The sequence below is a fragment of the Solanum tuberosum genome, unplaced genomic scaffold (genome assembly GCF_000226075.1).
Source record: "Solanum tuberosum cultivar DM 1-3 516 R44 unplaced genomic scaffold, SolTub_3.0 scf00060, whole genome shotgun sequence".
Classification (NCBI taxonomy): Eukaryota; Viridiplantae; Streptophyta; class Magnoliopsida; order Solanales; family Solanaceae; genus Solanum; species Solanum tuberosum.
The window spans coordinates 403,591-425,410 of NW_006238985.1; the positions used below are offsets into that span (position 1 = coordinate 403,591).

The window sequence follows — 21,820 nt, forward strand, 5'->3', positions numbered from 1 at the left end:
TCTTTTTACACTGTAAGGAGACAGTGAAACTTTGGCAAATTTTCATCAATAAAAGGGGCATCAGTTGGTCTATGCCAGGAAACATAAAGGAAGCTTTGGCATGTTGGAATCGGGATGGAAATCAGTCGGGGCACAGGGAGAGATGGAAGATTGTCCCAGCCTGCATTTGGTGGACTATTTGGCTGGAAAGGAATCAAAGATGTTTTGAGAACAAGAGCTGCTCTATGGAGAAGATGAAGCTGAAATGTTTAGCTCTTTTCTATATTTGGTGTAAACATGAATATCCTCATGAAGATGAGGATATCCTTAGTATGTTAGAGTCCTTAAGGAGTTCATAGGAAAACAACATCACTTTTGTATTTCTGATTGTAAGTATTACTGGAATACGTCCTGAGTATTCCTGTGTTTATAATACAAGTTACCTTTTCAAAAAAAACAAGAAAAAATAAGAGTATCCCACTTAACCAAGTGGAATTTCTTGGTTTCACCCTCCTTAAAGCATCAAGTTTGTCAATAACACCATCATGAATAGGGAAAAGCGACATCATAGAGTCCAAAACACTGTTGATGACTGTTAATCTTCATCCTAAAGAAAGGTACTGACTTTTTTAATTCACCAACTTTTTTTTCACATTTTTCAATCACCACATTCCAGATGCCTATAGATTTGCTTTTGGCTCCCAAAGGCATCCCCAAGTATGTAGTTGGTAGGTCTCCTGTCCTTTCCCCCAAAATCCTAGCCAGAAAGGGTATCAGGGACTTCATTTCATTTACAGGATACAAGAAACTATTGTTCCAATTGATGTGAAGCCCAGAGATAGCTTCAAAAAGAACAAAGATTACCCTTAAAATCTTGAGTTGGTTCCTATTTGCATCATAGAAGACAAGAGTGTCATCTGCATATTGTAAGTGAGTAATCTCCATATCAGCCCCCACTTTATTGGATACCCTAAGACCTCTCAGCCACAACTTTTCTTGAGCGATTTTCAACATATCATTTAGCCCCTTCATAGCGATAATAAAAAGAAAGGGAGATAATGGGTCTCCTTGTCTTAAACCTCTCTGTGAAGAGAAGAAACCTGTGGGAAAGCCATTTATTAGAACTGAGAATTTCACGGTGCTGATGCAAAACTTCATCCATCTTAACCATCTACCTCCAAAACCCCTTTTAGAAAGAGTCTCCAACAGGAACTTCCAATTGAGGTGGTCATAAGCTTTTTGAATGTCCAACTTACATAGGATGCCTGGGACACTGCTTCTAGTTCTAGCATCAACATACTCATTAGCCATAATGGCATCCACTATTTGTCTCCCTTTTATGAAGGCCAACTGTTGGGGGTCCACCAGTTTGTGCATAACCATTTTGATTCTCTCGGTGAGTATTTTGGAGATGATCTTGTACACGCTACCAATTAGGCTAATGGGTCTGAAGTCAGTGAGCTCCTTAGCACCCATTTTTTTGGGAATTAAAGCCACATAAGTAGAGTTGAAGCTTTTCTCAAAGACACATCTTTCTCAAAGACACATCTCTCATGAAAGTTCTTGACTGTAGCAATCACATCTTTTCCAATAACCTCCCAACAATGGGTATAAAAGGTCTTGGTAAAATCATTAGGGCCAGGAGCTTTGTCACTAGCACAAAGTTTGACACTATCCCAAATCTCTTGGTCCTCAAATTCCTTCTGAATCATGAATCTTGCACCGAGGTCTCCAGAATATAACCCCATATAGAAAACTACAATTTCCTTCTTTATGTCTTCTGGATTCCTGACGACTCCACCCCCCAAAAGCAGTAATATATATTGATGCTGCTAGGCATCTACTTAGGAGTTTGTCCGCCTTTGGATTTGCAGGCATGAAAAGAGTTTACCTCGTGCTGTGTTTCTTGTTCTTTTTGAGCCCATCTGTTCCTGTGTAATGCTTCTTTATAATTCCTTTCCTTCTGTGTATCTGGATGTAATATAGTCTCTTTGGCATTTAATGCAAGCTGTGTATTCAAACCATTTATGAAGCCTTCAATTTTCGTTGCAAGCCCCAACCACCCTTCATTAAAGTTGTTCTCAGGTAGAATTATTACTGATCTGGATGCACCATTTACTGCAATCATAGAGATGAATCTACCATATTTATTGAACTTCAAGGATAAGTATAAATAGGTAACCAGATCTTTGCCTCTCCACGATTTAAAAGCTTTCCCCCTTATGTCTGATGCCTCTCGCAACCTCTTGACTAACCATAACAATGTTGCTTTGCTAAGTGTCATCCTTCGCATGTGGAGCTTTGAGCTCTCCACCCAGTCGAACCAAGTTCTGTTAGAAGATTTTGTCTCGGTTAAGTTGTATGATCTACCCCCAGCCTGAAATAAATACGATTCTCCATTGGAGGAGAGAAGGTTACATAAAGGAATGGGAAATACTATCCCCTTACGTAAGGATTATATTTCCCCCAATTTTCATGAAATACAAGATGCTCATTGAATGCAAGATGCGCGCATGACTTTGCTGGAGTCATACATTATCTTCCACCAAGTTTGACCAACTATCCATGCGATATGCTATTTTTATGTCATACCAAAAATACAAGTGAAATAGAAAAGATCTTCTAATACTTTCTGTCATTCTCACTATTATGAAACATTTTCCTATTTGTACATATTCCGTTCATTCCGTATACTCCAAAAGAGACGAGGCGGTTTTGTCTTCCAAGCTGCCTTACTTTCATTGCCTATCCTCTCCAATCTCCAACTTGTAATTGTTTCTTCCACTGTCAGTGATTACACCCAAAAGATGTTAAGGATGGGAATGCAACACTCCATAGTTGTAAAGCCAACCTCCAATTTAACGAGAGATGATTAGTATCTTCTCCAAATTCTTCACACATACATACCAAGTACCAACTCACAAGTATCCTCCTTTTTCTCGTGTTGTCCGCTGTTAAAATTGCATCTTGCACTGCACACCAAACAAGGAAAGTTACTTCGGAAATTTGATGTTTCAAACCTTTTTCCACATATTGCTATTAGCTCCGATTTCTGACAACTCTAGATCATAGGTTTCAATGGTCTTTAGCACCCATCCCTCCATATCAGTTTATCTCCTCACTCATCCTTGGTTGGATAATTATATTATTTCTGAAAGTAAAAGTAGTACTGTTGTTATAATTTGAAATGTCCTGGATATGAGTTTTTTTAAATTAAGAAAAGAGGTCAAGGGTTTTGGGTCAAAGCAAAAAGACAATAGATGGTCTTATTGGGACAAGACTGTCTTATGATAAGATTGTCTCCGAGGAAAACTGCATTAGTTTGATACTGTCACTAAGAATAAGACATTTGATTATCCTTTTGCTTGGTTTGTGCTATATTTGAGATCTGCTTGTTTTACTTTTATCTGTCTGGTTCCTCCTGTTTGATGGAGAATGTGGAAAGATCTAACAGCTGTTGTTTCCTTGGAACTATGGTTTCACAACAATATTGGTAAGATGCATCTCTAGCGGTATATTTCTGTTAGGAGGGGGTAAATGTTTTCATTTGGTGCCTTATTTTCTACTTTCTTTATGTTATGTTACCTTTTAAATCAATCTTGAACTGGGAGTATGTTTGTATGTGGTTATTTTCAATGCTACGGATGATCATTTATGGCGAATGTTACAGACCCGTGTGCAGATAAAATATCCAGAAGTAACAGAACGTGGAAGGCAGTTCCTGAGTTCTGAAACAGAGCAGCCATTCCATGTTTATCCTGAAGCAGATATGTTGCTTTCCATGACAAGCCCCAAGTCCTTTTCCAGTTTTGCTGAATGGGGAAAAGGGTGGGCTGATCCCGAGATCCGTCGCCAACGCTTGCAAAGAAAGCGAACATGGAAATCTCCAAGAAAACGAAAATCACGTAAACGTCAGCCTGATTCTAATACGGTTCGAGGAAGATTGACTGCCAAGCTGTCAAAAAAGTGACACAAATGTGAAGTTAAAAAGAATTCCAACTTTGTTGAAACTTGAAACAATCAGCCTTGTAACAAGGTTGAAAGATTCGTAATTTGCACTATCCCATTCTTTAGTTATTCGTCCATTATACGTTCTGGTTTTTGATTGACGGATTCTTTTAAGATGCCACGTTTCTTTTTATTTTTTTTGGGTCTGAACTTGGCTCCAAACTTGAGAATACAATAATATTATATCCAGTGTTATTTCACGAGTGGAGTTTGGGGAGGGTGGTGTGTATACAACCTTGCTCTTACCTTGTGAAGATAGAAATTTGAGTGGAAAAACAGTACACGGTGAGGGGGTCATGAGTGAAGAGATACATTTCGACTTGAAATGCACGAGGGCATGAAGCAAAGACCCTAAAGGAGAGACTTGGGCTGAGTAAGTGATAACAAATGTATATAGGAAAGATCAAGCTTTCAACATCTATTACAACATACCCTAATATAATTCCATAAGTGGAGTATGGGAGAGTGAAGCTCTTAAGGTCTATTTAGGATTGGAAATCAATGAATTAAAAATAAAAGAAAGAATATTTTAACACTTCTTATTCCTCTTCATATGATAAGCCTTGTAGTACTCCTCTCAAGATTTGTGTTTGCCTTTCCCCCTAAATTGAAAGAAATTAATTCACTTTACTAGTATGTTAACAAGGAGAAGCGCATCTGGTGTAGTGGTATCATAGTACCCTCCCACGGTACTGACCGGGGTTCGATTCCCCGGATGCGCAATTAGTTCATTTTTTACTTCTATTTTTAGCTTTATTCCTTTCTGGAATATAATTCACTTCAAGCAAGTGATAAGAAGTTATGCCAATATTGATTCAAAGCAAAGAATTTCCCTTTTCTATATTTTACTTCAACAACAACTCATCTACTCTAGATGAATTCTCAACATGTATTATAACAACATCACCTTTGCAATTATAGGCTTCACATCATCATTCTTGCTATACTTGCCAATCTTGAGGAAAAGGAAAAAGAAGCAAATAGCAGCAGAGAAATTGAGGATAATAACAGAAGCATTAGAACAAGCTGAAGACAGAGTTTTAAGATATGAAGAAAGACACGACAACATACTTAATCAAATATGTTCACATTACATTGTAAGTCAAGAAATAGTAGAAGCACTTACTGGTGCTCGAGAAGCGATGAATGGAGCATTAGAATTTGCAATTACTCTCAGAAATTTGCAGCTACAAGTTATCAGATTGTACCCTGATGATTATGAAAGTGCTTCAAGGCATGTTTGGTTAATTGGAAAATCAAGAAGACAAAGGAACAATAATAATTAGCATAGATCAAGATATACGTTCTTTTTTGTATTTGTTGATTACTAAATGGATACTATTTCCTTGCAATGATCCTTCTCTTTACATTGAAATCTTTGTAAATTTTGGCAATTTTTTCTAATGTATGTGACTATCATATCCTGGAGTGCATGCTAGTAGGGGTGTTCGAATATCAACAATAATGATTATTTTGTCACGTCCCAATTTCCAAACACTTCTTCATATAAGCTCGTATTACATCATCATCAAGGATATTCACAAGGGGATAGTAAAACAGTAAAGAATAGAAAAGAGAAATATATACCATGAAAGAGGAAAGATAAAAGTTTTATTTGTTCAAAGAAAAAATATGAGCGTATATGTAATTTAAGGTTGTTTTGTGCACAAATGTGAAATAAGTTTCTCCAGAAAGGTACAAATAAAATTGTTCCCACTCCTAATACCAAAAGAGTCCGTTGTAGCACAGGCAATTCTCTCTTGTCTTAGGCAGAATTCCGGGTTCAAATCCCGGCAGCGGAATTTTTTTAATACATATTTTTTCCTTATGTACTTTCAATTCTCAACATTATTAACAGCCGTAATTTTTTTAAACATTATAATCATTTTTATTAATAAATAGATTTCTATATTATAGATATAACATAAATATACCCTTATGTCTAGCGGATGTGCACTTTAGCTAAAACCGATGTAATATGATATTTAGATGGGTTGAACATAATGTGAAATACCACATCACTGTAGTTAATGATAAATGTATTTAGATGGGGATTTTGCAAAGTTTTCCTAATGGATTTGCTTTCACTTTTTTTTTTTATAAAAAAAATAGTCGGAAATTTTCTCTATTTTGGTCCAGGATTTTTCTTAATTGCTTTATTTCATTTTATTTGGCTACTATGTGCCATATATATTTAATAAGAGGGAATAACGTATGCTATTTAATAGTTACATTAAGAGCATTATGAATCACAATAATTAACAAAATATTTGAAGAATATATTAAAATTTTGATTAACTCTCATTTTTTTTACGTGTGCCACATAAATTGGAACAAAAGAATTAATATATGTTATTTGAAAATTATGTTACGAGTACTATAAATTACAAATTAAATATTTTACAATATATGGTTAACTCTCAAAATTTCACATGAACCACATAAATTGGGACAAAGGAAATAACATATAGTAGTATTTAAAAATTACTTTAACTAAGATTACTATAAATTTGATTGACTTTTAAATTTCACATGTGTCACACAAATTATGACAAAATGAGTATAATATTTTTAAAAATCATGTTAAAATATTATAAATCACAATAATTAAGAATTCAAAACATAAATTAAAACAAATAATTATAATTTTTTTAGAAACAAAAATGCGCGTGGCGTGATATGTACGCATAAAGTGGTTAATGTCTTCACTTTATATATATGCGGTGGGAGACGACGCTGCAACAATATTTGCTTTCAAACCTTCGCTTTGGCGCGGTTGAGATCTGATTTTCCATTTCTTTAACACTAGGGTTTTCACTGTTGTTCGTCTACGATATTGTAAGAATCTTTTGTTTATTCAATTCTTGATTTGATTATCAGTGTTGTTTTCAAGATTGAATCAAGAAAACTGAAATACTTTCCGAATTCCGACCTTAAAACAGTCAATGTACGCGAGTTATGTTCACAAGTTTTCAATTAGTGTATTGATATGATATTAAGAACAACCGTTGTTGAGAAAAGTAAACAATTAGTGTAATAGGGAAAATCACTTGGCGATGATTGGGAAGTTATGTTAATAACGGTCTATTGTGAGAACTTCGTGTTAATTCAATTCTTGATTGAAGTTAGAGAGTTATTAGATTATCAGTGCAATTCTGAGTTATTGCCGCATTGCATCAAGAAAACTGAAACCCTTCCTGACCTTAAACTTTTTTCTTGTTAATTCAATTCTTGATTGAAATTAGAGAATTATAAGATTATCGGCACAATTTCCAACCTTGAATTTTTTCTTGTTAATTCAATTCTTGATTGAAGTTAGAGAATTATTAGATTATCACTAAACTTTCCAACCTTGAAATTTTATTGTTAATTCAATTCTTGATTGAAGTTAGAGAATTATTAGATTATCACTAAACTTTCCAACCTTGAAATTTTATTGTTAATTCAATTCTTGATTGAAGTTGGAGAATTATAAGATTAGCAGTTCACTTTCCAACCTTAAATTTTTTCTTGTTAATTCGATTCTTCATTGAAGTTAGAGAATAATTAGCTTAGCAGTGTTATTTTCAAGATTGCAGCATTGAATTTAGAAAACTGAAATACTTTCCAACCTTAAAAACAGTCTATGTATTTGTAAGCGGGTTCTTTTTCCTATGTCCACAAGTTCTCAATTTGTTTGATTGTATGTACATAATCAGATAGATGATATTCAGAACAAATGTTGTTGGAAAAAGTAAACAATTAGTGTGATGGGGAATATCTCTTGGCAATATTTGGGAAATTATGTAAATAAAAGGTCTATTGGGAAAACTTCTTGTTAATTCAATTCTTGAGTGAAGTTAGAGGTACACTTTCCAACCTTAAAAGTTAGTTTTGTGTTTGTAAGTCCACCAAAATAGTCAATGTTCAGAAGTTTTCAATATGTTTGATTGTAGTTCAATCTGGAGACTCTGACTTTTGTGTGTTTGTGCACTCTTTGCTGCATCGTTCTTGAAACAATTATTACAGTATGGACCCAGACCAGGTTGTTGCTGAATTGGTTGGAATGGGATTTTCGTTATCTGATATTGCTAATGCTCTAGAAGTTGTGGGTCCATCAATTGATAGTGCGATTGATTATCTACTGTGTGATTCTCGAAGAAACACTGCAAGTGCATCAACTAGTACTGCATGTTTCACCCGTCGTGCTGGTATGCTGGGAAAAAGAGGCTCTTCTTCTTTGTCTTGTTCTGCAGGCAAAATGCGGCAATCAAGCATAACGAATTAATTCAATCAGCAAGTAGATCTAAAAGAAGCAAGACAATGAATAGGTTGAATATGTCTCAATCAGAAATCTTGCAAAGAGATACTGGAGGTTGAAATGTGCATCCTCCTCTAGAGGATTCTGATCTCCACGTTGCAACTGAAAAATCTGTATCATCTTCTCATTGCAAAGATGAAGATATTAGACCAGATTGGCAAAAGGAGGTCAAGAATTTGTTGCAGAAACACTTTGGATTCTCATTGTTGAAGGATTTTCAGAAAGAAGCTCTGGAAGCTTAGTTAACTCACCAAGACTGTCTTGTTCTTGCAGCAACAGGATCAGGTATTAGCCCCTCACACTTTTTCTTTCTTCACCGTTCTCTCCCTTTCCATAAAATGTGATTTTCGATTTCTCAGAGTTATGTTTCTATAGGGAAATCTTTGTGTTTTCAGATTCCGGCATTGCTGACTGGGAAGGTTGTCATAGTTATATCACCGTTGATTAGCTTGATGCACAATCAGTGTTTGAAGTTAGCAAAACATGGTGTTTCTGCTTGCTTCCTTGGATCTGGTCAAACTGTTTGAATTGTGGAACAAATTGTGGAACAAAAAGCAATGGCAGGCATGTACAGCATCATTTATGTATGCCCTGAGACAATTCTAAGGTATTGAGCATGTTAATCTTTTGAATTGTACCTCAAGGATAGTATTAGCTGTTGTTTGACAGATGAGTTTCCTTTTTTTCTTTTTACCTTTTCTTTCAGACTCATAAAACCCCTCCAAAGCCTAACTCGTGGAATTGCTCTATTTGCTGTCGATGAAGTTCAGTGTGTTTCTTAGTGGGGCCATGATTTCGACCAGATTACAGGTTTTATTCTTTTATTTGTTTGATAAATCAGACTAATGCTATTATTTGGAATTGATTCTTGCAGTTGAAGCTCAAGGAGCCTCTGTGTTTCTGTTGCTTCTGACAAGCAAATATCGACTTTTTTCTCCTCATTAATCTAGTAACACACCACAACAACTTTCTTAAGTTCCTTGAGTTTTGTTATCATTCTGTTATGAAGATAGTGCTTGCACTGTAGACGTGGTCTTTTGCTAGACCAGGCTATCAAATTACACCTGACTCTTATTCAATTACAGGGGGACTAGTTTACCAGTTGAGCGTAGATATGACTCGTAATACATCATACTAATTAACTGATAAGAATATACCATGCATATGACTAGACAAACTCCTCGGATATATCTCTTATCAGCCAAGCAAAAGCTGCAGGAAAATATTGACACAAATTTTCCATGTATCATAGGCGATTATATGTTTTGAAAGAGAACTTTAGAATGGATACCATGAAGTTTCTGAAGTTTGACATTCCGATCATGGCACTGACTGCTACTGCCACTACTCGTGTTCGAGAAGACATTCTACAGTCATTGCACATGTCAAAGGCGACAAATTTTTCTCACATTGTTTTCCCGACCAAATCTCCAATTTTTAGTAAGATAGTTTACACCGTGCTACGGTAATTTTTTTGTTTTGGCATTCCTTGTATGTCCTGCATTTGCTGCATCGTTTCATTCTTCGCTTTCTTTCTCTTACTTTTCCTTATTTTGTTTGTTGTGTTTGTGTATGTGTGTATGTGGTGGGGCGGTGGGGGATTTTGAGAACACATTTATTGTTAATAATCCATACACCGTTTATACTCCCATGAAGTTAAATTCTTCAGAGAACTCAGTACTTAAATTGTGACATTATGTTTGCCCATCATTTACATCCTGTATTCACACTCAAGAACTAAATTACATCTTTCTTTGACTATTTATGGTATTTAAACTAGATCCTTGATATTTGTGTCACTTTATGTCTGCTGCATAATACCATGAAAGGGCTATACTGCATATTAATAAAGTTTCCATCGAGTGTTTTTAGTTTTATTTTTTCTACAGTATTAGTGTTTGAACCTTCTAAAGGTACAGTCTTCATTTTCGGTACATGCTGCTTGCAGGTGAAGCACTCTAAAACATCATCTTTAGCATCCTACAAGAAGGATTTTCATGAATTGATAAGCACAACTTCGACGGATCGTTCAGTTATACCCAAGGGGCCTTTACGAAAATAAGTAATCCTGGCAATGATTAATGAAAGCTTCTACTATCCGGGTCCGCCCTACACGCCCACCTGGCTAACGGGTAATCCAACGGATTCCTTCGACAGCCTTTCGAAAACCTGCCTGGATGACTTATATCTGACCTCAGTCTAACTGTTCAAATTGTCTCCATAATAGACACCAACGCCACTACTTATAGTAACTTGGTATGATATAGCTCAACACAAATAGTTTAGCCTATCATTTAGGCAAAGTACATAAAGAAAAACTTAAAGAAAATTGTACCTGGAGTCGAGCTCCAAACATGTAGATATACAAACCACACTGAAAGCTTTTTATTCAAACTTCAAAACTTACAAAAGGAAATATTACAACATTTAGAGAGAGAGAGAGGGGTTTCTAAAACCTGCCTCTACTAAATGAAACTTCGCCTCTTTATATAGAGGGCGAGGAATCTTAAAAGATAAAATATACTGGCCCACACGCTTTACAATGGCCAATAATAAAAAGATAGGGCCGACAAACAGGCATGGCCTTCCCCACTACTACATATGGCCGACATTACTTTCAGCCCATTCCTTTTTCTTTATTAAAGATTCTCCTTAATTAAAGTTACTTGGCTTATTACCCCAATTATTTTGTCGTGTGGGGTCTTCTTTCATATCTTGTTCTTGCCCTTGCAAGTGTCCTTGTTGGAAGATTCTTCCGCTTGCTCTTAGAATTTTGCTAGAAGAGCATCAATATCTATTTTGTCATTGCTATGATCACTCTGCGCCTCGCCAGCTATGCACCCTTCATCATCGTTGTTGGTGTGACTTGCTCATTGATAGTGCAGCTGATTTAAATTGTATTCAGGAAGGACTCATTCCTTCAAGATATTTTCATAAAACTACCCATAGCCTTTGTTCTGCGAATGGTAGTAAAATGGGAATTGAATTTAAATTGCCTAAAACTTTTAGTTGTAAAGGAAAAATTTGTATTCCTCGAAGCTTTGTTTTGGTCAAAGATATCACAAACCAAATTATTTTGGGAGTTCCTTTTATTAATGATATTTTCCCTCTTACTTATTGGGATAATGAAAAAATTATTGAAACTTGGAATGAAAAACCGTTTATATTGGAATTCATTACCAAACCTTTTACGAGGATGATAAATGATTTAACCTCAAAATTGATTTTAAAAATAAACAAGTCAGTTTTATAAAAGGAGAAATTAATAGCATTGAGATTGATAGTGTTTTACAAAATCCTAAATTACAGGATAAAATTGCTATTTTGAAAAATCAGTTCTCTCTTGCTATCTGTGGAAATCATCCAAATGCTTTTTGGAATAGGAAGAAACATGTTATTAGCCTCCCATATGAGGATAACTTTGTTGAGGATAATGTTCCTACGAAAGCAAGACCTTGCCAGATGAATCCAAATTATCTAGAACTATGCAAAAAGGAAATTGATTCCTTGCTTCAGAAAGGCCTTATAAGGCATTCCAAATCTCCATGGTTTTGTACAACTTTCTGCGTTAATAAACATGTTGAACAAGAAAGAGGTGCACCCAGGTTAGTAATAAATTATAAACCGCTTAATAAAGCTTTGAAATGGATCAGATACCCTATCCCTAATAAAAAAGATTTATTGGATAGAGTCTATGATGCTATTATATTTTCTAAGTTTGATTTGAAGTCAGGTTATTGGCAGATTCAGATAACTGAGTCAGACATGTTTAAAACTGCTTTTAATGTTCCTATGGGACAATATGAATGGAACGTTATGCCCTTTGGTTTAAAAAACGCTCCATCCAAACTTCAAAAAACTATGAATGATATTTTCATGCCTTATACTAATTTCATAATAGTCTATATAGATGATATTCTCGTATTTTCCAAAAATGTGGAAACCCATTTTAAACATCTTGAATTGTTTAAAAAGATTATTATCCAAAATGGTTTGGTCATATCCCTCCCCAAAATGTCTTTATTCCAAACAAATGTTAGATTTTTGGGTCACAATATTGAAAGGGGTAATATTAGCCCTATTAATAGAAGTATTGAATTTGCATCCAAATTTCTTGATATTATGACCAATAAGACTCAGTTGCAGAGATTCCTTGGGAGTCTTAACTATGTTGCTCCTTTTATAAAGGATTTAGCCAAGGATACGGCTGTTTTATATGATAGGTAGAAGAATAATCCCAAACCCTAGTCAGATGATCATACTGAAGCGGTTAAGAGGATTAAGGTGAAGGTTAAAAACCTTCATCGTCTCACTTTGGCCAATCCAAATTGGGAGAAGACGGTTGAAACCAATGCTTTCGATATAGTATACGGTGGTGTATTGACGCAATATTGCCCTGATAGTAAACGACATTATATCGTTCAATTCTATTCAGGAAAATGGAACGCAGCTCAGAAGAATTACGCCACTGTAGCTAAAGAAATTCTGGCTATAGTGAAAAGTGTTCTAAAATTCCAAGGAGATCTTTATAACCAGAAGTTTTTGCTAAAAACTGATTGCCAAGCAGCTAAATTTATGTTCAATAAAGATTGTAAACATGATGTTTCTAAACAGATGTTTGCAAGATGGCAAGCATTATTAGCCCCATTCGATTTTGAGATTCATTATAAGAAAGGTTCAGATAATAGTCTGCCTGATTTTCTTACTAGAGAATATTTGGACTAATTAGTGTTCTTTTTAGGATGAGACCTTCATGACCTCCACCTTCACGGAGGGGAAGAGGAGGAAGAACAGGAAGAGGAGGTCATATCCTCACACAACTGGGAAACAAACAGTTGGTAGCAGCTAATAGTGCCTCTACAAGTGGTCTTAATACAGGCCATCCCATGTACAAAGAATTTATGGATTTTATGCAATCCAAAAAAGAGAAGGATAATAATCCTCCGGCTTATTCCACATTCCTCATGGACGAAGAGAATATGGAAGTATTCGATCAAAATGATAAAAAAGAGGTTATACTTCTTTTAGAAAACAGTGATTTACGATGAAAGAATGATCCATGGCAGGTAATGTCCAGATATCTGGATACGGCTTGTTATACTACAACTGTTTATAAATACAGGATGCACTATGAGATGATACTCTCAGCGACAGGGTCGGGTGAATTCCAACATTTCTACCCAGCTAATACGAGAAAAGTTTATAACTTTCCAAAATTGTAATAAAAAAGATTTTAATTCCTGAAGAATGGGGAATGAGTCCCTTGAAAGAAATGGATTATATCCATCCTGATCAAAAAGTCGCAGTAAAATATAACTAATGGGATTATGTTGATAACTTTAATAAAGCCTTGTTACGAAAATGCTAATAGAAAGCATTCATGGTTCATAAAGATATGTCCTAATGTCTTCGACCGGCAAATTCCAAATTGGTTTTGCAAATGGTGGACTTTATATGGTCCTTCGATGAAAATTTTACCAGAACAATACAAGAGATTATATTCTGAATGGATAGACATATCCCCTAAACTTATGAGTTTACAAAGAGATAATATTTTCTTTGAAGGGATGTCCTTGATGTAATAGAATTCTCAATTCCATGGATTATGAAATGGGCTGTAGAAGTTGATAATACTTCTGAAGGGTTCCCATGTTTACAAAGTTCTAGAACAAATTGATGCATAAAGACCTTGAAGGCAAAATTCATGGTCAAGAGATTTTAGATTTAATAAATCAAACAATAGACAAATACCATAATACAGGTAGAAACTCAAGGAGATGATATAAGTCCTTTTAAACAAATTACAAGGAAACTTTATATGAAGAAAAGAATTATATCCAAATCCGAGGCTATCGCAGTGTACATGGAGGAAGTCTAAAGAGACTTAATAAAAAATCTTGATATAGATATTGGAGATGATATTTCCATGGCTTCAGCAAGTCACACCAACAACAATGATGAAGGGTGCATAGTTGGCGAGGCGTAGAGTGACCATAGCAATGACAAAATAGATATTGATGCTCTTCTAGCAAAATTGCAAGAGCAGGTGGAAGATCTTCCAACAAAGCCACCTGTAAGGGCAAGAACAAGGTATGAAAGAAGACCCCACACACGATAAAATAATTGGGGTAATAAGCCAAGTAACTTTAATAAAGGAGAATCTTTAATAAAGAAAAAATAATGAGTTGAAAGTAATGTGGGCCATATGTAGTAGTGGGGAAGGCCACGCCTGTTTGTCGGCCTTATCTCTGTATTATTGGCCATTGTAAAGCGTGTGGGCCAATATATTTTATCTTTTAAGATTCCTCGCCCTCTATATAAAGAGGCGAAGTTTCATTTAGTAGAGGCAGGTTTTAGAAACCCCTCTCTCTCTCTAAATATTGTAATCTTTCCTTTTGTAAGTTTTGAAGTTTGAATAAAAAGCCTTCAATGTGGTTTGTATATCTGCGGGTTTGGAGCTCGACTCTAGGTACAATTTTCTTTATGTACTTAGCCTAAATGATAGGCTAAACTATTTGTGTTGAGCTATATCATACTAAGTTACTATAAGTAGTGGCGTTGGTGTCTATTATGGAGACAGTTTGAACATTTAGACTGAGGTCAGATATAAGTCATCCATGCAGGTTTTTGAAACGCTGTCGAAAGAATCCATTGGATTACCCGTTAGCCAGGTGGGTGTGTAGGGCGGACCCGGATAGTAGAAGCTTTCATTAATCATTGCCAGGATTACTTGTATTCGTAAAGGCCCCTTGGGTATAACTGAACGATCCGTCGAAGTTGTGGTAAAGTCTTCCTCGAAAAATAAGTTAATGTCTACAAATTTGGAGGAGAACTCTGAAAGCTCTGATAATGCTTCCAATGGTTGCATGGATGAACATAGTGGGGTCAATGACGTTAGTGTAGACGATGTTGAGGGGGATGTTGTTTCTGAAAGTGACAATGAAGTATCTTCTCCTGGGAGACATGGTTTAGATTCATTGAAGGATAGACAATTGTCTGTTGAGTATCTGGAAGATGAGTGTGATGTTGTGCAAGATGTTGATGATTTGGATGGTAAAACTCTTCTTTGGGTGAAAAGATCGTTTATACGGTACAATTCCAATTTAAAAGAAAATTTGATTGACCCACATTCCATAACACTAAAGATTACACAACCAATAACTCGATCTGTTACCAAAGTCCGAAAGCCACAGTAGAGACCTTGAAAACTATTTTGCGTAAACATAGAGAATTTGAAAATTTTAATAATAGTTACCTTAGTGTGGATTGAAACTATTCCTTTTGTTTTGTCGTAGCTGCAGCAGCACTTTCGTCTACATTCTAAAGTGTTTAAGTTTCAGTTTTCTCACTTGCAACAACCACTGGGCAAATCTATCTTCACACCGGTGCGAGATTGTTTAGTATGAGATTTCAAGAGGATATAACATTAGCTTGAGATGGATGTTGGCTTATCCCTGGCAGTTGATGCAGGAAAAAACCTTGCATCATCTTATCCTACGACACAACTCTCTTAATTCATGATCAAAAGACCACATTCGATGAAAGTATCTCATCCTACTCTTTCTTGCATTCTCAAACTTGACCTTTTTGTGTGACAGATAGTCTCTTCATTTCTTAAAACCAAATAAGGGAATATGTTGCTCGGACTCTTCAAAAATGCCAACGGGTGCGTGTCGGATTCGCCAAAAGTAGTGTATTTTTGAAGAATCCGAGACTGGTGCGGCATCAAAAGGGAAGAGTCCGCACAACTAAGAAGGGAAATGCTTTTTGTGGGTTTTCCTTATCCTCTAACCGGCAATATTGCAGCTTAAGTAAAGACTTCATCTTCTCATCCAAAGTACCTTTTAGGGGGTTTCCTCAATTTCTCATTGGCTACCTAGAATGTAAATTTATTATTTTAAATTATAAGCTTGGTTATTTATTCCTATAACTTACTTTATGAATTCAAATAAATTGTACTGATGTTAATAATTGTTGCAGTTTCTCGTGGTGAATTTAGTGGAAAACTACCACTGAAAGGTTGCACAAAACTCCTGATCTGGCTTATGATCCAGAAGAAAGAGCAAAGCTTCGACACAAACCGTTGGAGGATGGACAAACAATAATCTATGCCCCAACTAGGAAAGAAACATTAAGTATATCAAAATATCTTTCTAAATTTGGGACCAAGGTTGCTGCTTACAATGCTAAGGTAATATATATCCCATAAGTTAAAGTTATTATATTGCTCTCCCTATGATTTTATTGATGTTGAGTTTATTTCGCCACCAAATTATAATTGTTTGAAGGTGATAATTTTGCATGGTCGCATGATGTTGGAGCAGGTCTTTAGGATGCAAAATACCATAGTTGTGAAAGTGGACTAAAGGTGATCATAAGCATGTTGTTCAATTGGTTTGCTTTCATGTAATTTAGGTATAACTTGTCTGTGTGATATTATGTGGTAGATGTCTGCTAGATTAGAATCAAGGTCTAAAAATTTCACTGTCCAAGCCTTTGGACATATTGTCCACTTTTGTGCAACAAATCTTACATATTGGTCTCTTATGCTACACCACCATTGAATCCAAAAACACGTGTACCATCCAAACTTATGCTAAGTCGTATGTAACGCTTCACTTTTTCTCCCTTTTTGATGTGAGATTTGCTTTAAGGGGTCGTTTGGTACAAAGATTAATAACGCAGGAATTAGTAGTGCAAAGATTAGTAATGCAGGGTTTATTTTTATCAAGTGTTTGGTTCATTTTTTCTCACCTCATCTTGTGTTTGGATTAAAACTCTATAAAAAACTTCTTTCCAATTATACCCCTGAATTATTATGTAATTTGGTCAATATAGATAATTGATGGACAATATTAATTTTCTTTATGACCTTCTAACTAGCTATGAGAAGAACAATTTTGTTGTCATGTTTGCTATTTTTTCACTTGAATTATTTAAGGATAAATAATTGTCATCTTAATAAATTGATCACTCACAAAATGTCAACTTTTAATTTAAAAAAGATAAACCATCTACTTTTAAAATCGAAAAGACGATCAACAATGGTAAAAATTGAATAAACCATCTACATTTACACATAAAAATTGCAAGTTGGAGTTTTAATTTGTATGTAATTTTTTAAATTGTTCAAAATACAAATACCTAGAAAACCACACACACATATACACTATATATATATATACACATATATATTGTATGTGTGTGTAAATACATTCAATTAAGATCACAAATGCCATATACAAATAAACAACTCACATTTCAAATTTGTATTGGATTTATTTAGTAACAAACAACTCTCTCTTAATAATTTGTAAGCTAACTTATTTGAATAAATTTACTAGTATAAATATAAATCATAAATCAAGAAAATAATTAAAATGATTTGAGGGATATTTTTGTCTTTACATAGACTTATCCTATGTATTACTAATACCTCCAAATGGAAGGTATTAGTAATACATCCTATAATACCATGTAGAAGGTATAACTAATCCATGGATTAGTTATACATAGGCCCAAATTCCTACCAAACATAGTACTAAATAATACCTTACATAATACATGGACTATTTCTTATAATGCGGCCTACCAAACGACCCCTAAGTGTCATATGTACCCCTTATTCTGATGCTTGCCAATCCTCATTAACTAAAAAATTGACTCGTCCTCATTAACTCGACCTCCTTCGTGTCACGTGAGGGTGCCCCCTTACAACTTAGCGTTCTTGCTAAGATTTTCCCCATCATCGTACTTCGGGAACTTGGCTCTGATGTCATAGTGGGTATAACATAAGCCTGTGGCACATATTGTGTGCTTTGGCTTAACAGAACTCAAAGATTTGTCTCTTGGACAACACTATCATTAAAGCCCAAAAGTGCTCATACTATGTGAACTTGTGCTATGTTCTTATATATCACTTCACTCATTTTACGAACTTTTCGAAGTGAGATATTCCTATGGTGTAATATGTAGCCCTCTGTCAGCAGTTTGGCAACATAGAAGCCTTCCAACTCTTTCTCTTTGACCCGCCCACATCACCCCACCCTCCATCCTGGGCATTACAAAAGATGATGCTGTTTAGGAATGAAGTTGCTTGAAATACTCTTACTTGTCAATTGAGCCGTAATGTTTGCTCTTTCTCTTTTCAGCTGCCAAAATCTCATCTGAGGCAGGTGCCTGAGGAATTTCACGAGAACACTCTGCAGGTAAAGCTAGGTGATGTGTTAGATGGAGTAATATTAACAAACATTTTGTATATTATTTAACAAGTTAGTCCATGTCTGTAGGTCTTTGATCCTTTGCATTTCAATATTTTAGAGTGTTATGTGCATATTCCCTCATGTTCATGAAGAGGAAATTCATCGTTGAACTTATTGTCCTCATTTTTGTGTGAATCAAAGTTGGATCAATCTCTATGTCCTGATCTCAGATGTTTTTTAGGTTATTTATCTGAAGTTGGTCCAATTGAGGGTTCATATGCTGAACCCTACTAGTTTGGCATTGAGGTATAGTACTAGTAGTATTTGTTTTTATTGGTTGAATTAGTTTCGGTGTTGTCCAATCTCTGTACTGTCTGATACTATTTATTAATAGATGATTCTGATATAAGAGGGTTTGTTCATTTAGAATCTATTGTGGTATGCGAATCTAGGTTTTGACTCTAATTATTTAATTCCTGCCTCAATTCTTATGAAAGAAAATTTTAGAAATAATTTCATAGTAAACTTCACTTCTAAAAAAAATTACATTGTTTTCTGAATTGCCCCTTTACATTGTCATTAAATGTTATTGATATGATGCCACAAAGAAGCCTGCAACATGGAATGGTGCTCCTACGGTCCTGTTTCACGAATCACGAGTGGTTCAACAAAATATGGAATGAACACTTCTAGCTGTAGAGCCAAGACACTTGTGGAGTACTTTGGCGATCACTTCCTTTTGGAGAAATTTCTCGTGTATGTCAAGACACACTGGCTATTGTGCTTTCTCTTTTCGTTCCTTACAAGCTGCTTCATGTCAAGGAAGTGTGCTTGTGCTTTTTTGTTAATTTTCTTCCACTTTCCCTTTCGGGGTGGGCGTGGAGGCAAAGGATGTCCACAGCACTGTAAATGTTGTTTCTAAGGAGTATTTGATTCCTCTTAAGTTAGTCTCTAAATTGAGGTTTCAGGTACTCGTTTTATCACAGGACATGCCACATAAAAGAGGTATTCATTTGTAGCCGTTTGAAGTAAAAATGACTTCCTATGCATGTAAAGATGTGCCAAATGCATCCATCCCATTGCTAATATCTTTTTCAATTCATGCTTACTGATGTTGCCTTTATCTTTTGAGTATAGTTAAATTTTGCTCAAGAAAATACATGTTTGTCACAGGTTTTTCTTGCAATGAGTTCACTTTCTTAGTTTATGTCAATGCACCTGGTACATAATGCACAGGTGTGATATATGCATCAAAGGTCCACCTGAAAGACAGAATTTAAAGGCTGAGGCGATGATCTTCTTGCAAGTTGTTGCTCTACTCATTGTGTGAGTTTGTCTGGCATCTCACATTTGCTTGCGGTCCTTCGTACTTTGTCATCTCATTTTGGCATTGCTGGTCATTGTTAATCCTTTCTGGTGCAGATAAATTTTGCAGACATCTCCTATTGTGGTTATGAAGGGAGACTTGGCGAGTGGCCAAACATCAAGGCCCTCTCTTTAGTATGGGGAGAGTCAAGAGTGAAGTGTATATAGTACCTTGCCTTGAGAGGGAAGCTCTTTAAGGTCTATTTAGGATTGGAAATCAATGACTTAAAAAGTAAGAGAAGCACTTTTTTCCCTTCATATAATACGTCACCTCCAGATTTGTGTTTGCCTTTCCTCCTGAATTCTAAGGAATTAGTTAACTTTAGTTGTACATTAACAACATGAAGTGCATCTGGTGTAGTGTTATCATAGTACCCTCCCACGGTACTGACCAGGGTTCGATTCCCCGGATGCGCACTCTATTCATATTTCCATTTTTGTCTCAATTCCCCTTTCTATTTACTTCAACGACAACTCATCTAAGATGAATTTTCAACAGAGCCTCAATGTATTTTATCAACTTTACTTTTGCAATTATAGGCTTCACATCTTCATTCTTGCTATACTTACCAATCTTGAGGAGAAGGCAAAAGATGCAAGAAATTGAGGATAATAACAGAAGCGAGGACAGTTTTAACATGTGAAGAAAGACGCGACAACATACTTAATTAAATATGTTCACATTACATTGTAAGTCAAGAAATAGTAGAAGCACTTGATGGTGCTCGAGAAGCGATGAATGAAGCATTAGATTTTGCAATTACTCTCAGAAATTTGCAGCTATCAAGGCCTGTTTGGTTAATTGGCAAATTAAGAAGACAAAGGAACAATAATAATTAGAATAATGCAGCATAGATCAAAGATGTATGCTATTTTTTGTATTTCTTGATTAATTTCATCTCTAACAATAGATTTGTCATAATCCTTTTCTTTACATTGAAATCTTTGTAAATTTTGGGAATAGAAGGCATTTTTCTAATATGTGACTATCATATCCTGGTAACTAGCATGTTAGTAGGGTGTTCGCAATATCAGTATCAACAACAATAATAATTGCTTTACCACGTCCTAGTTCCCAAACAAATTGGATTGACTATATGAATACAATTTTTCTTCATATAGGCTCGCATTATATCATCATTGACATGATATATTTGCTCACATTCCAGGGGAAGGTCATAATTTGCAGGAACATTCCATTGTATTCGAGAGGTATTCACAAATCACTACAAAAAAAAGTTAGAAATTTCAAGGGGAAAAAGATAGTAAAATAACAAAGAAACAAAAGAGTGAAATATATACCATGAAATTTTTTCTAAGTTTGCGAAATTATCCTTAATTGAGAGGGAAAATAAATGTTTTATTTGTTCAATATTATTTTTTTAGGGGTTATATGTAATTTAAGGTTTGTTTTGTGCAGAAATGTGAAATAAGTTTCTTCAGAAAGATACAAATAATTTTGTTCCCACTGGTAACACCAAAGAGTCCGCTGTAGCACTGGCAATTCTATCTTGTTGAAGAATCCCGGCAGCGGAGTTTTTTTTAATACATATGTTTTCCCTTATCATTTGGTAACATTATCTTTTTCAAACTTCTTTTCAGTTGCCAAAATCAGAGTACATCTGAGGCAGGTGATATGTTAGATGGAAAATGCTTGTATCTTATTTAACAGGTTATTGCATATCTGTAGGTCTTTGATCCTTTGCATTCAATATTCAATATTTAGAGTGATATGTGTATATTCCCTCATGTTCATGAAGAGAAAATTCATCGTTGAACTTATTCTTCTCATTTTTGTGTGAATCAAGTTGGATCAATCTCAGGTTATTTATCTGAACTTGGTCCAGCTGAGGATTCATCCTACTAGTTTGGCATTGAGGCGTAGTATTTGTTTTTGTTGGTTGAATTAGTTTCGGTGATTTCCAGTCTCTGTACTGTCTGATAAAATATACTAATAGATGATTCT

General features: G+C 35.3%; 1 protein-coding gene, 1 non-coding gene and 1 pseudogene across 4 annotated transcripts in view; all 3 read left to right on the plus strand.

Moving 5' to 3' along the window:
* The window catches only part of LOC102598356 (ATP-dependent DNA helicase Q-like SIM), a 25,072-nt gene extending 20,954 nt beyond the window's left edge, over positions 1–4,118 (plus strand). For 2 of the 3 annotated variants that reach the window (XM_006344587.2, XM_006344586.2), the window contains exon 16: positions 3,650–4,118. In XM_006344587.2, coding sequence (XP_006344649.1) covers positions 3,650–3,949 — 300 coding nt within the window. In that variant the 3' untranslated portion in view covers positions 3,950–4,118. The remainder of the gene's footprint in view (positions 1–3,649) is intronic. The other variant, XM_015307507.1, reaches the window with a different exon arrangement.
* A 520-nt stretch (positions 4,119–4,638) lies between these two features.
* On the plus strand, positions 4,639–4,709 carry TRNAG-CCC (transfer RNA glycine (anticodon CCC)). The gene has a single exon. It is a non-coding gene; the product is annotated as a tRNA-Gly (tRNA).
* A 165-nt stretch (positions 4,710–4,874) lies between these two features.
* Positions 4,875–20,354, plus strand: LOC102604372 (ATP-dependent DNA helicase Q-like SIM; annotated as a pseudogene).
* Positions 20,355–21,820: the final 1,466 nt, after the last annotated feature.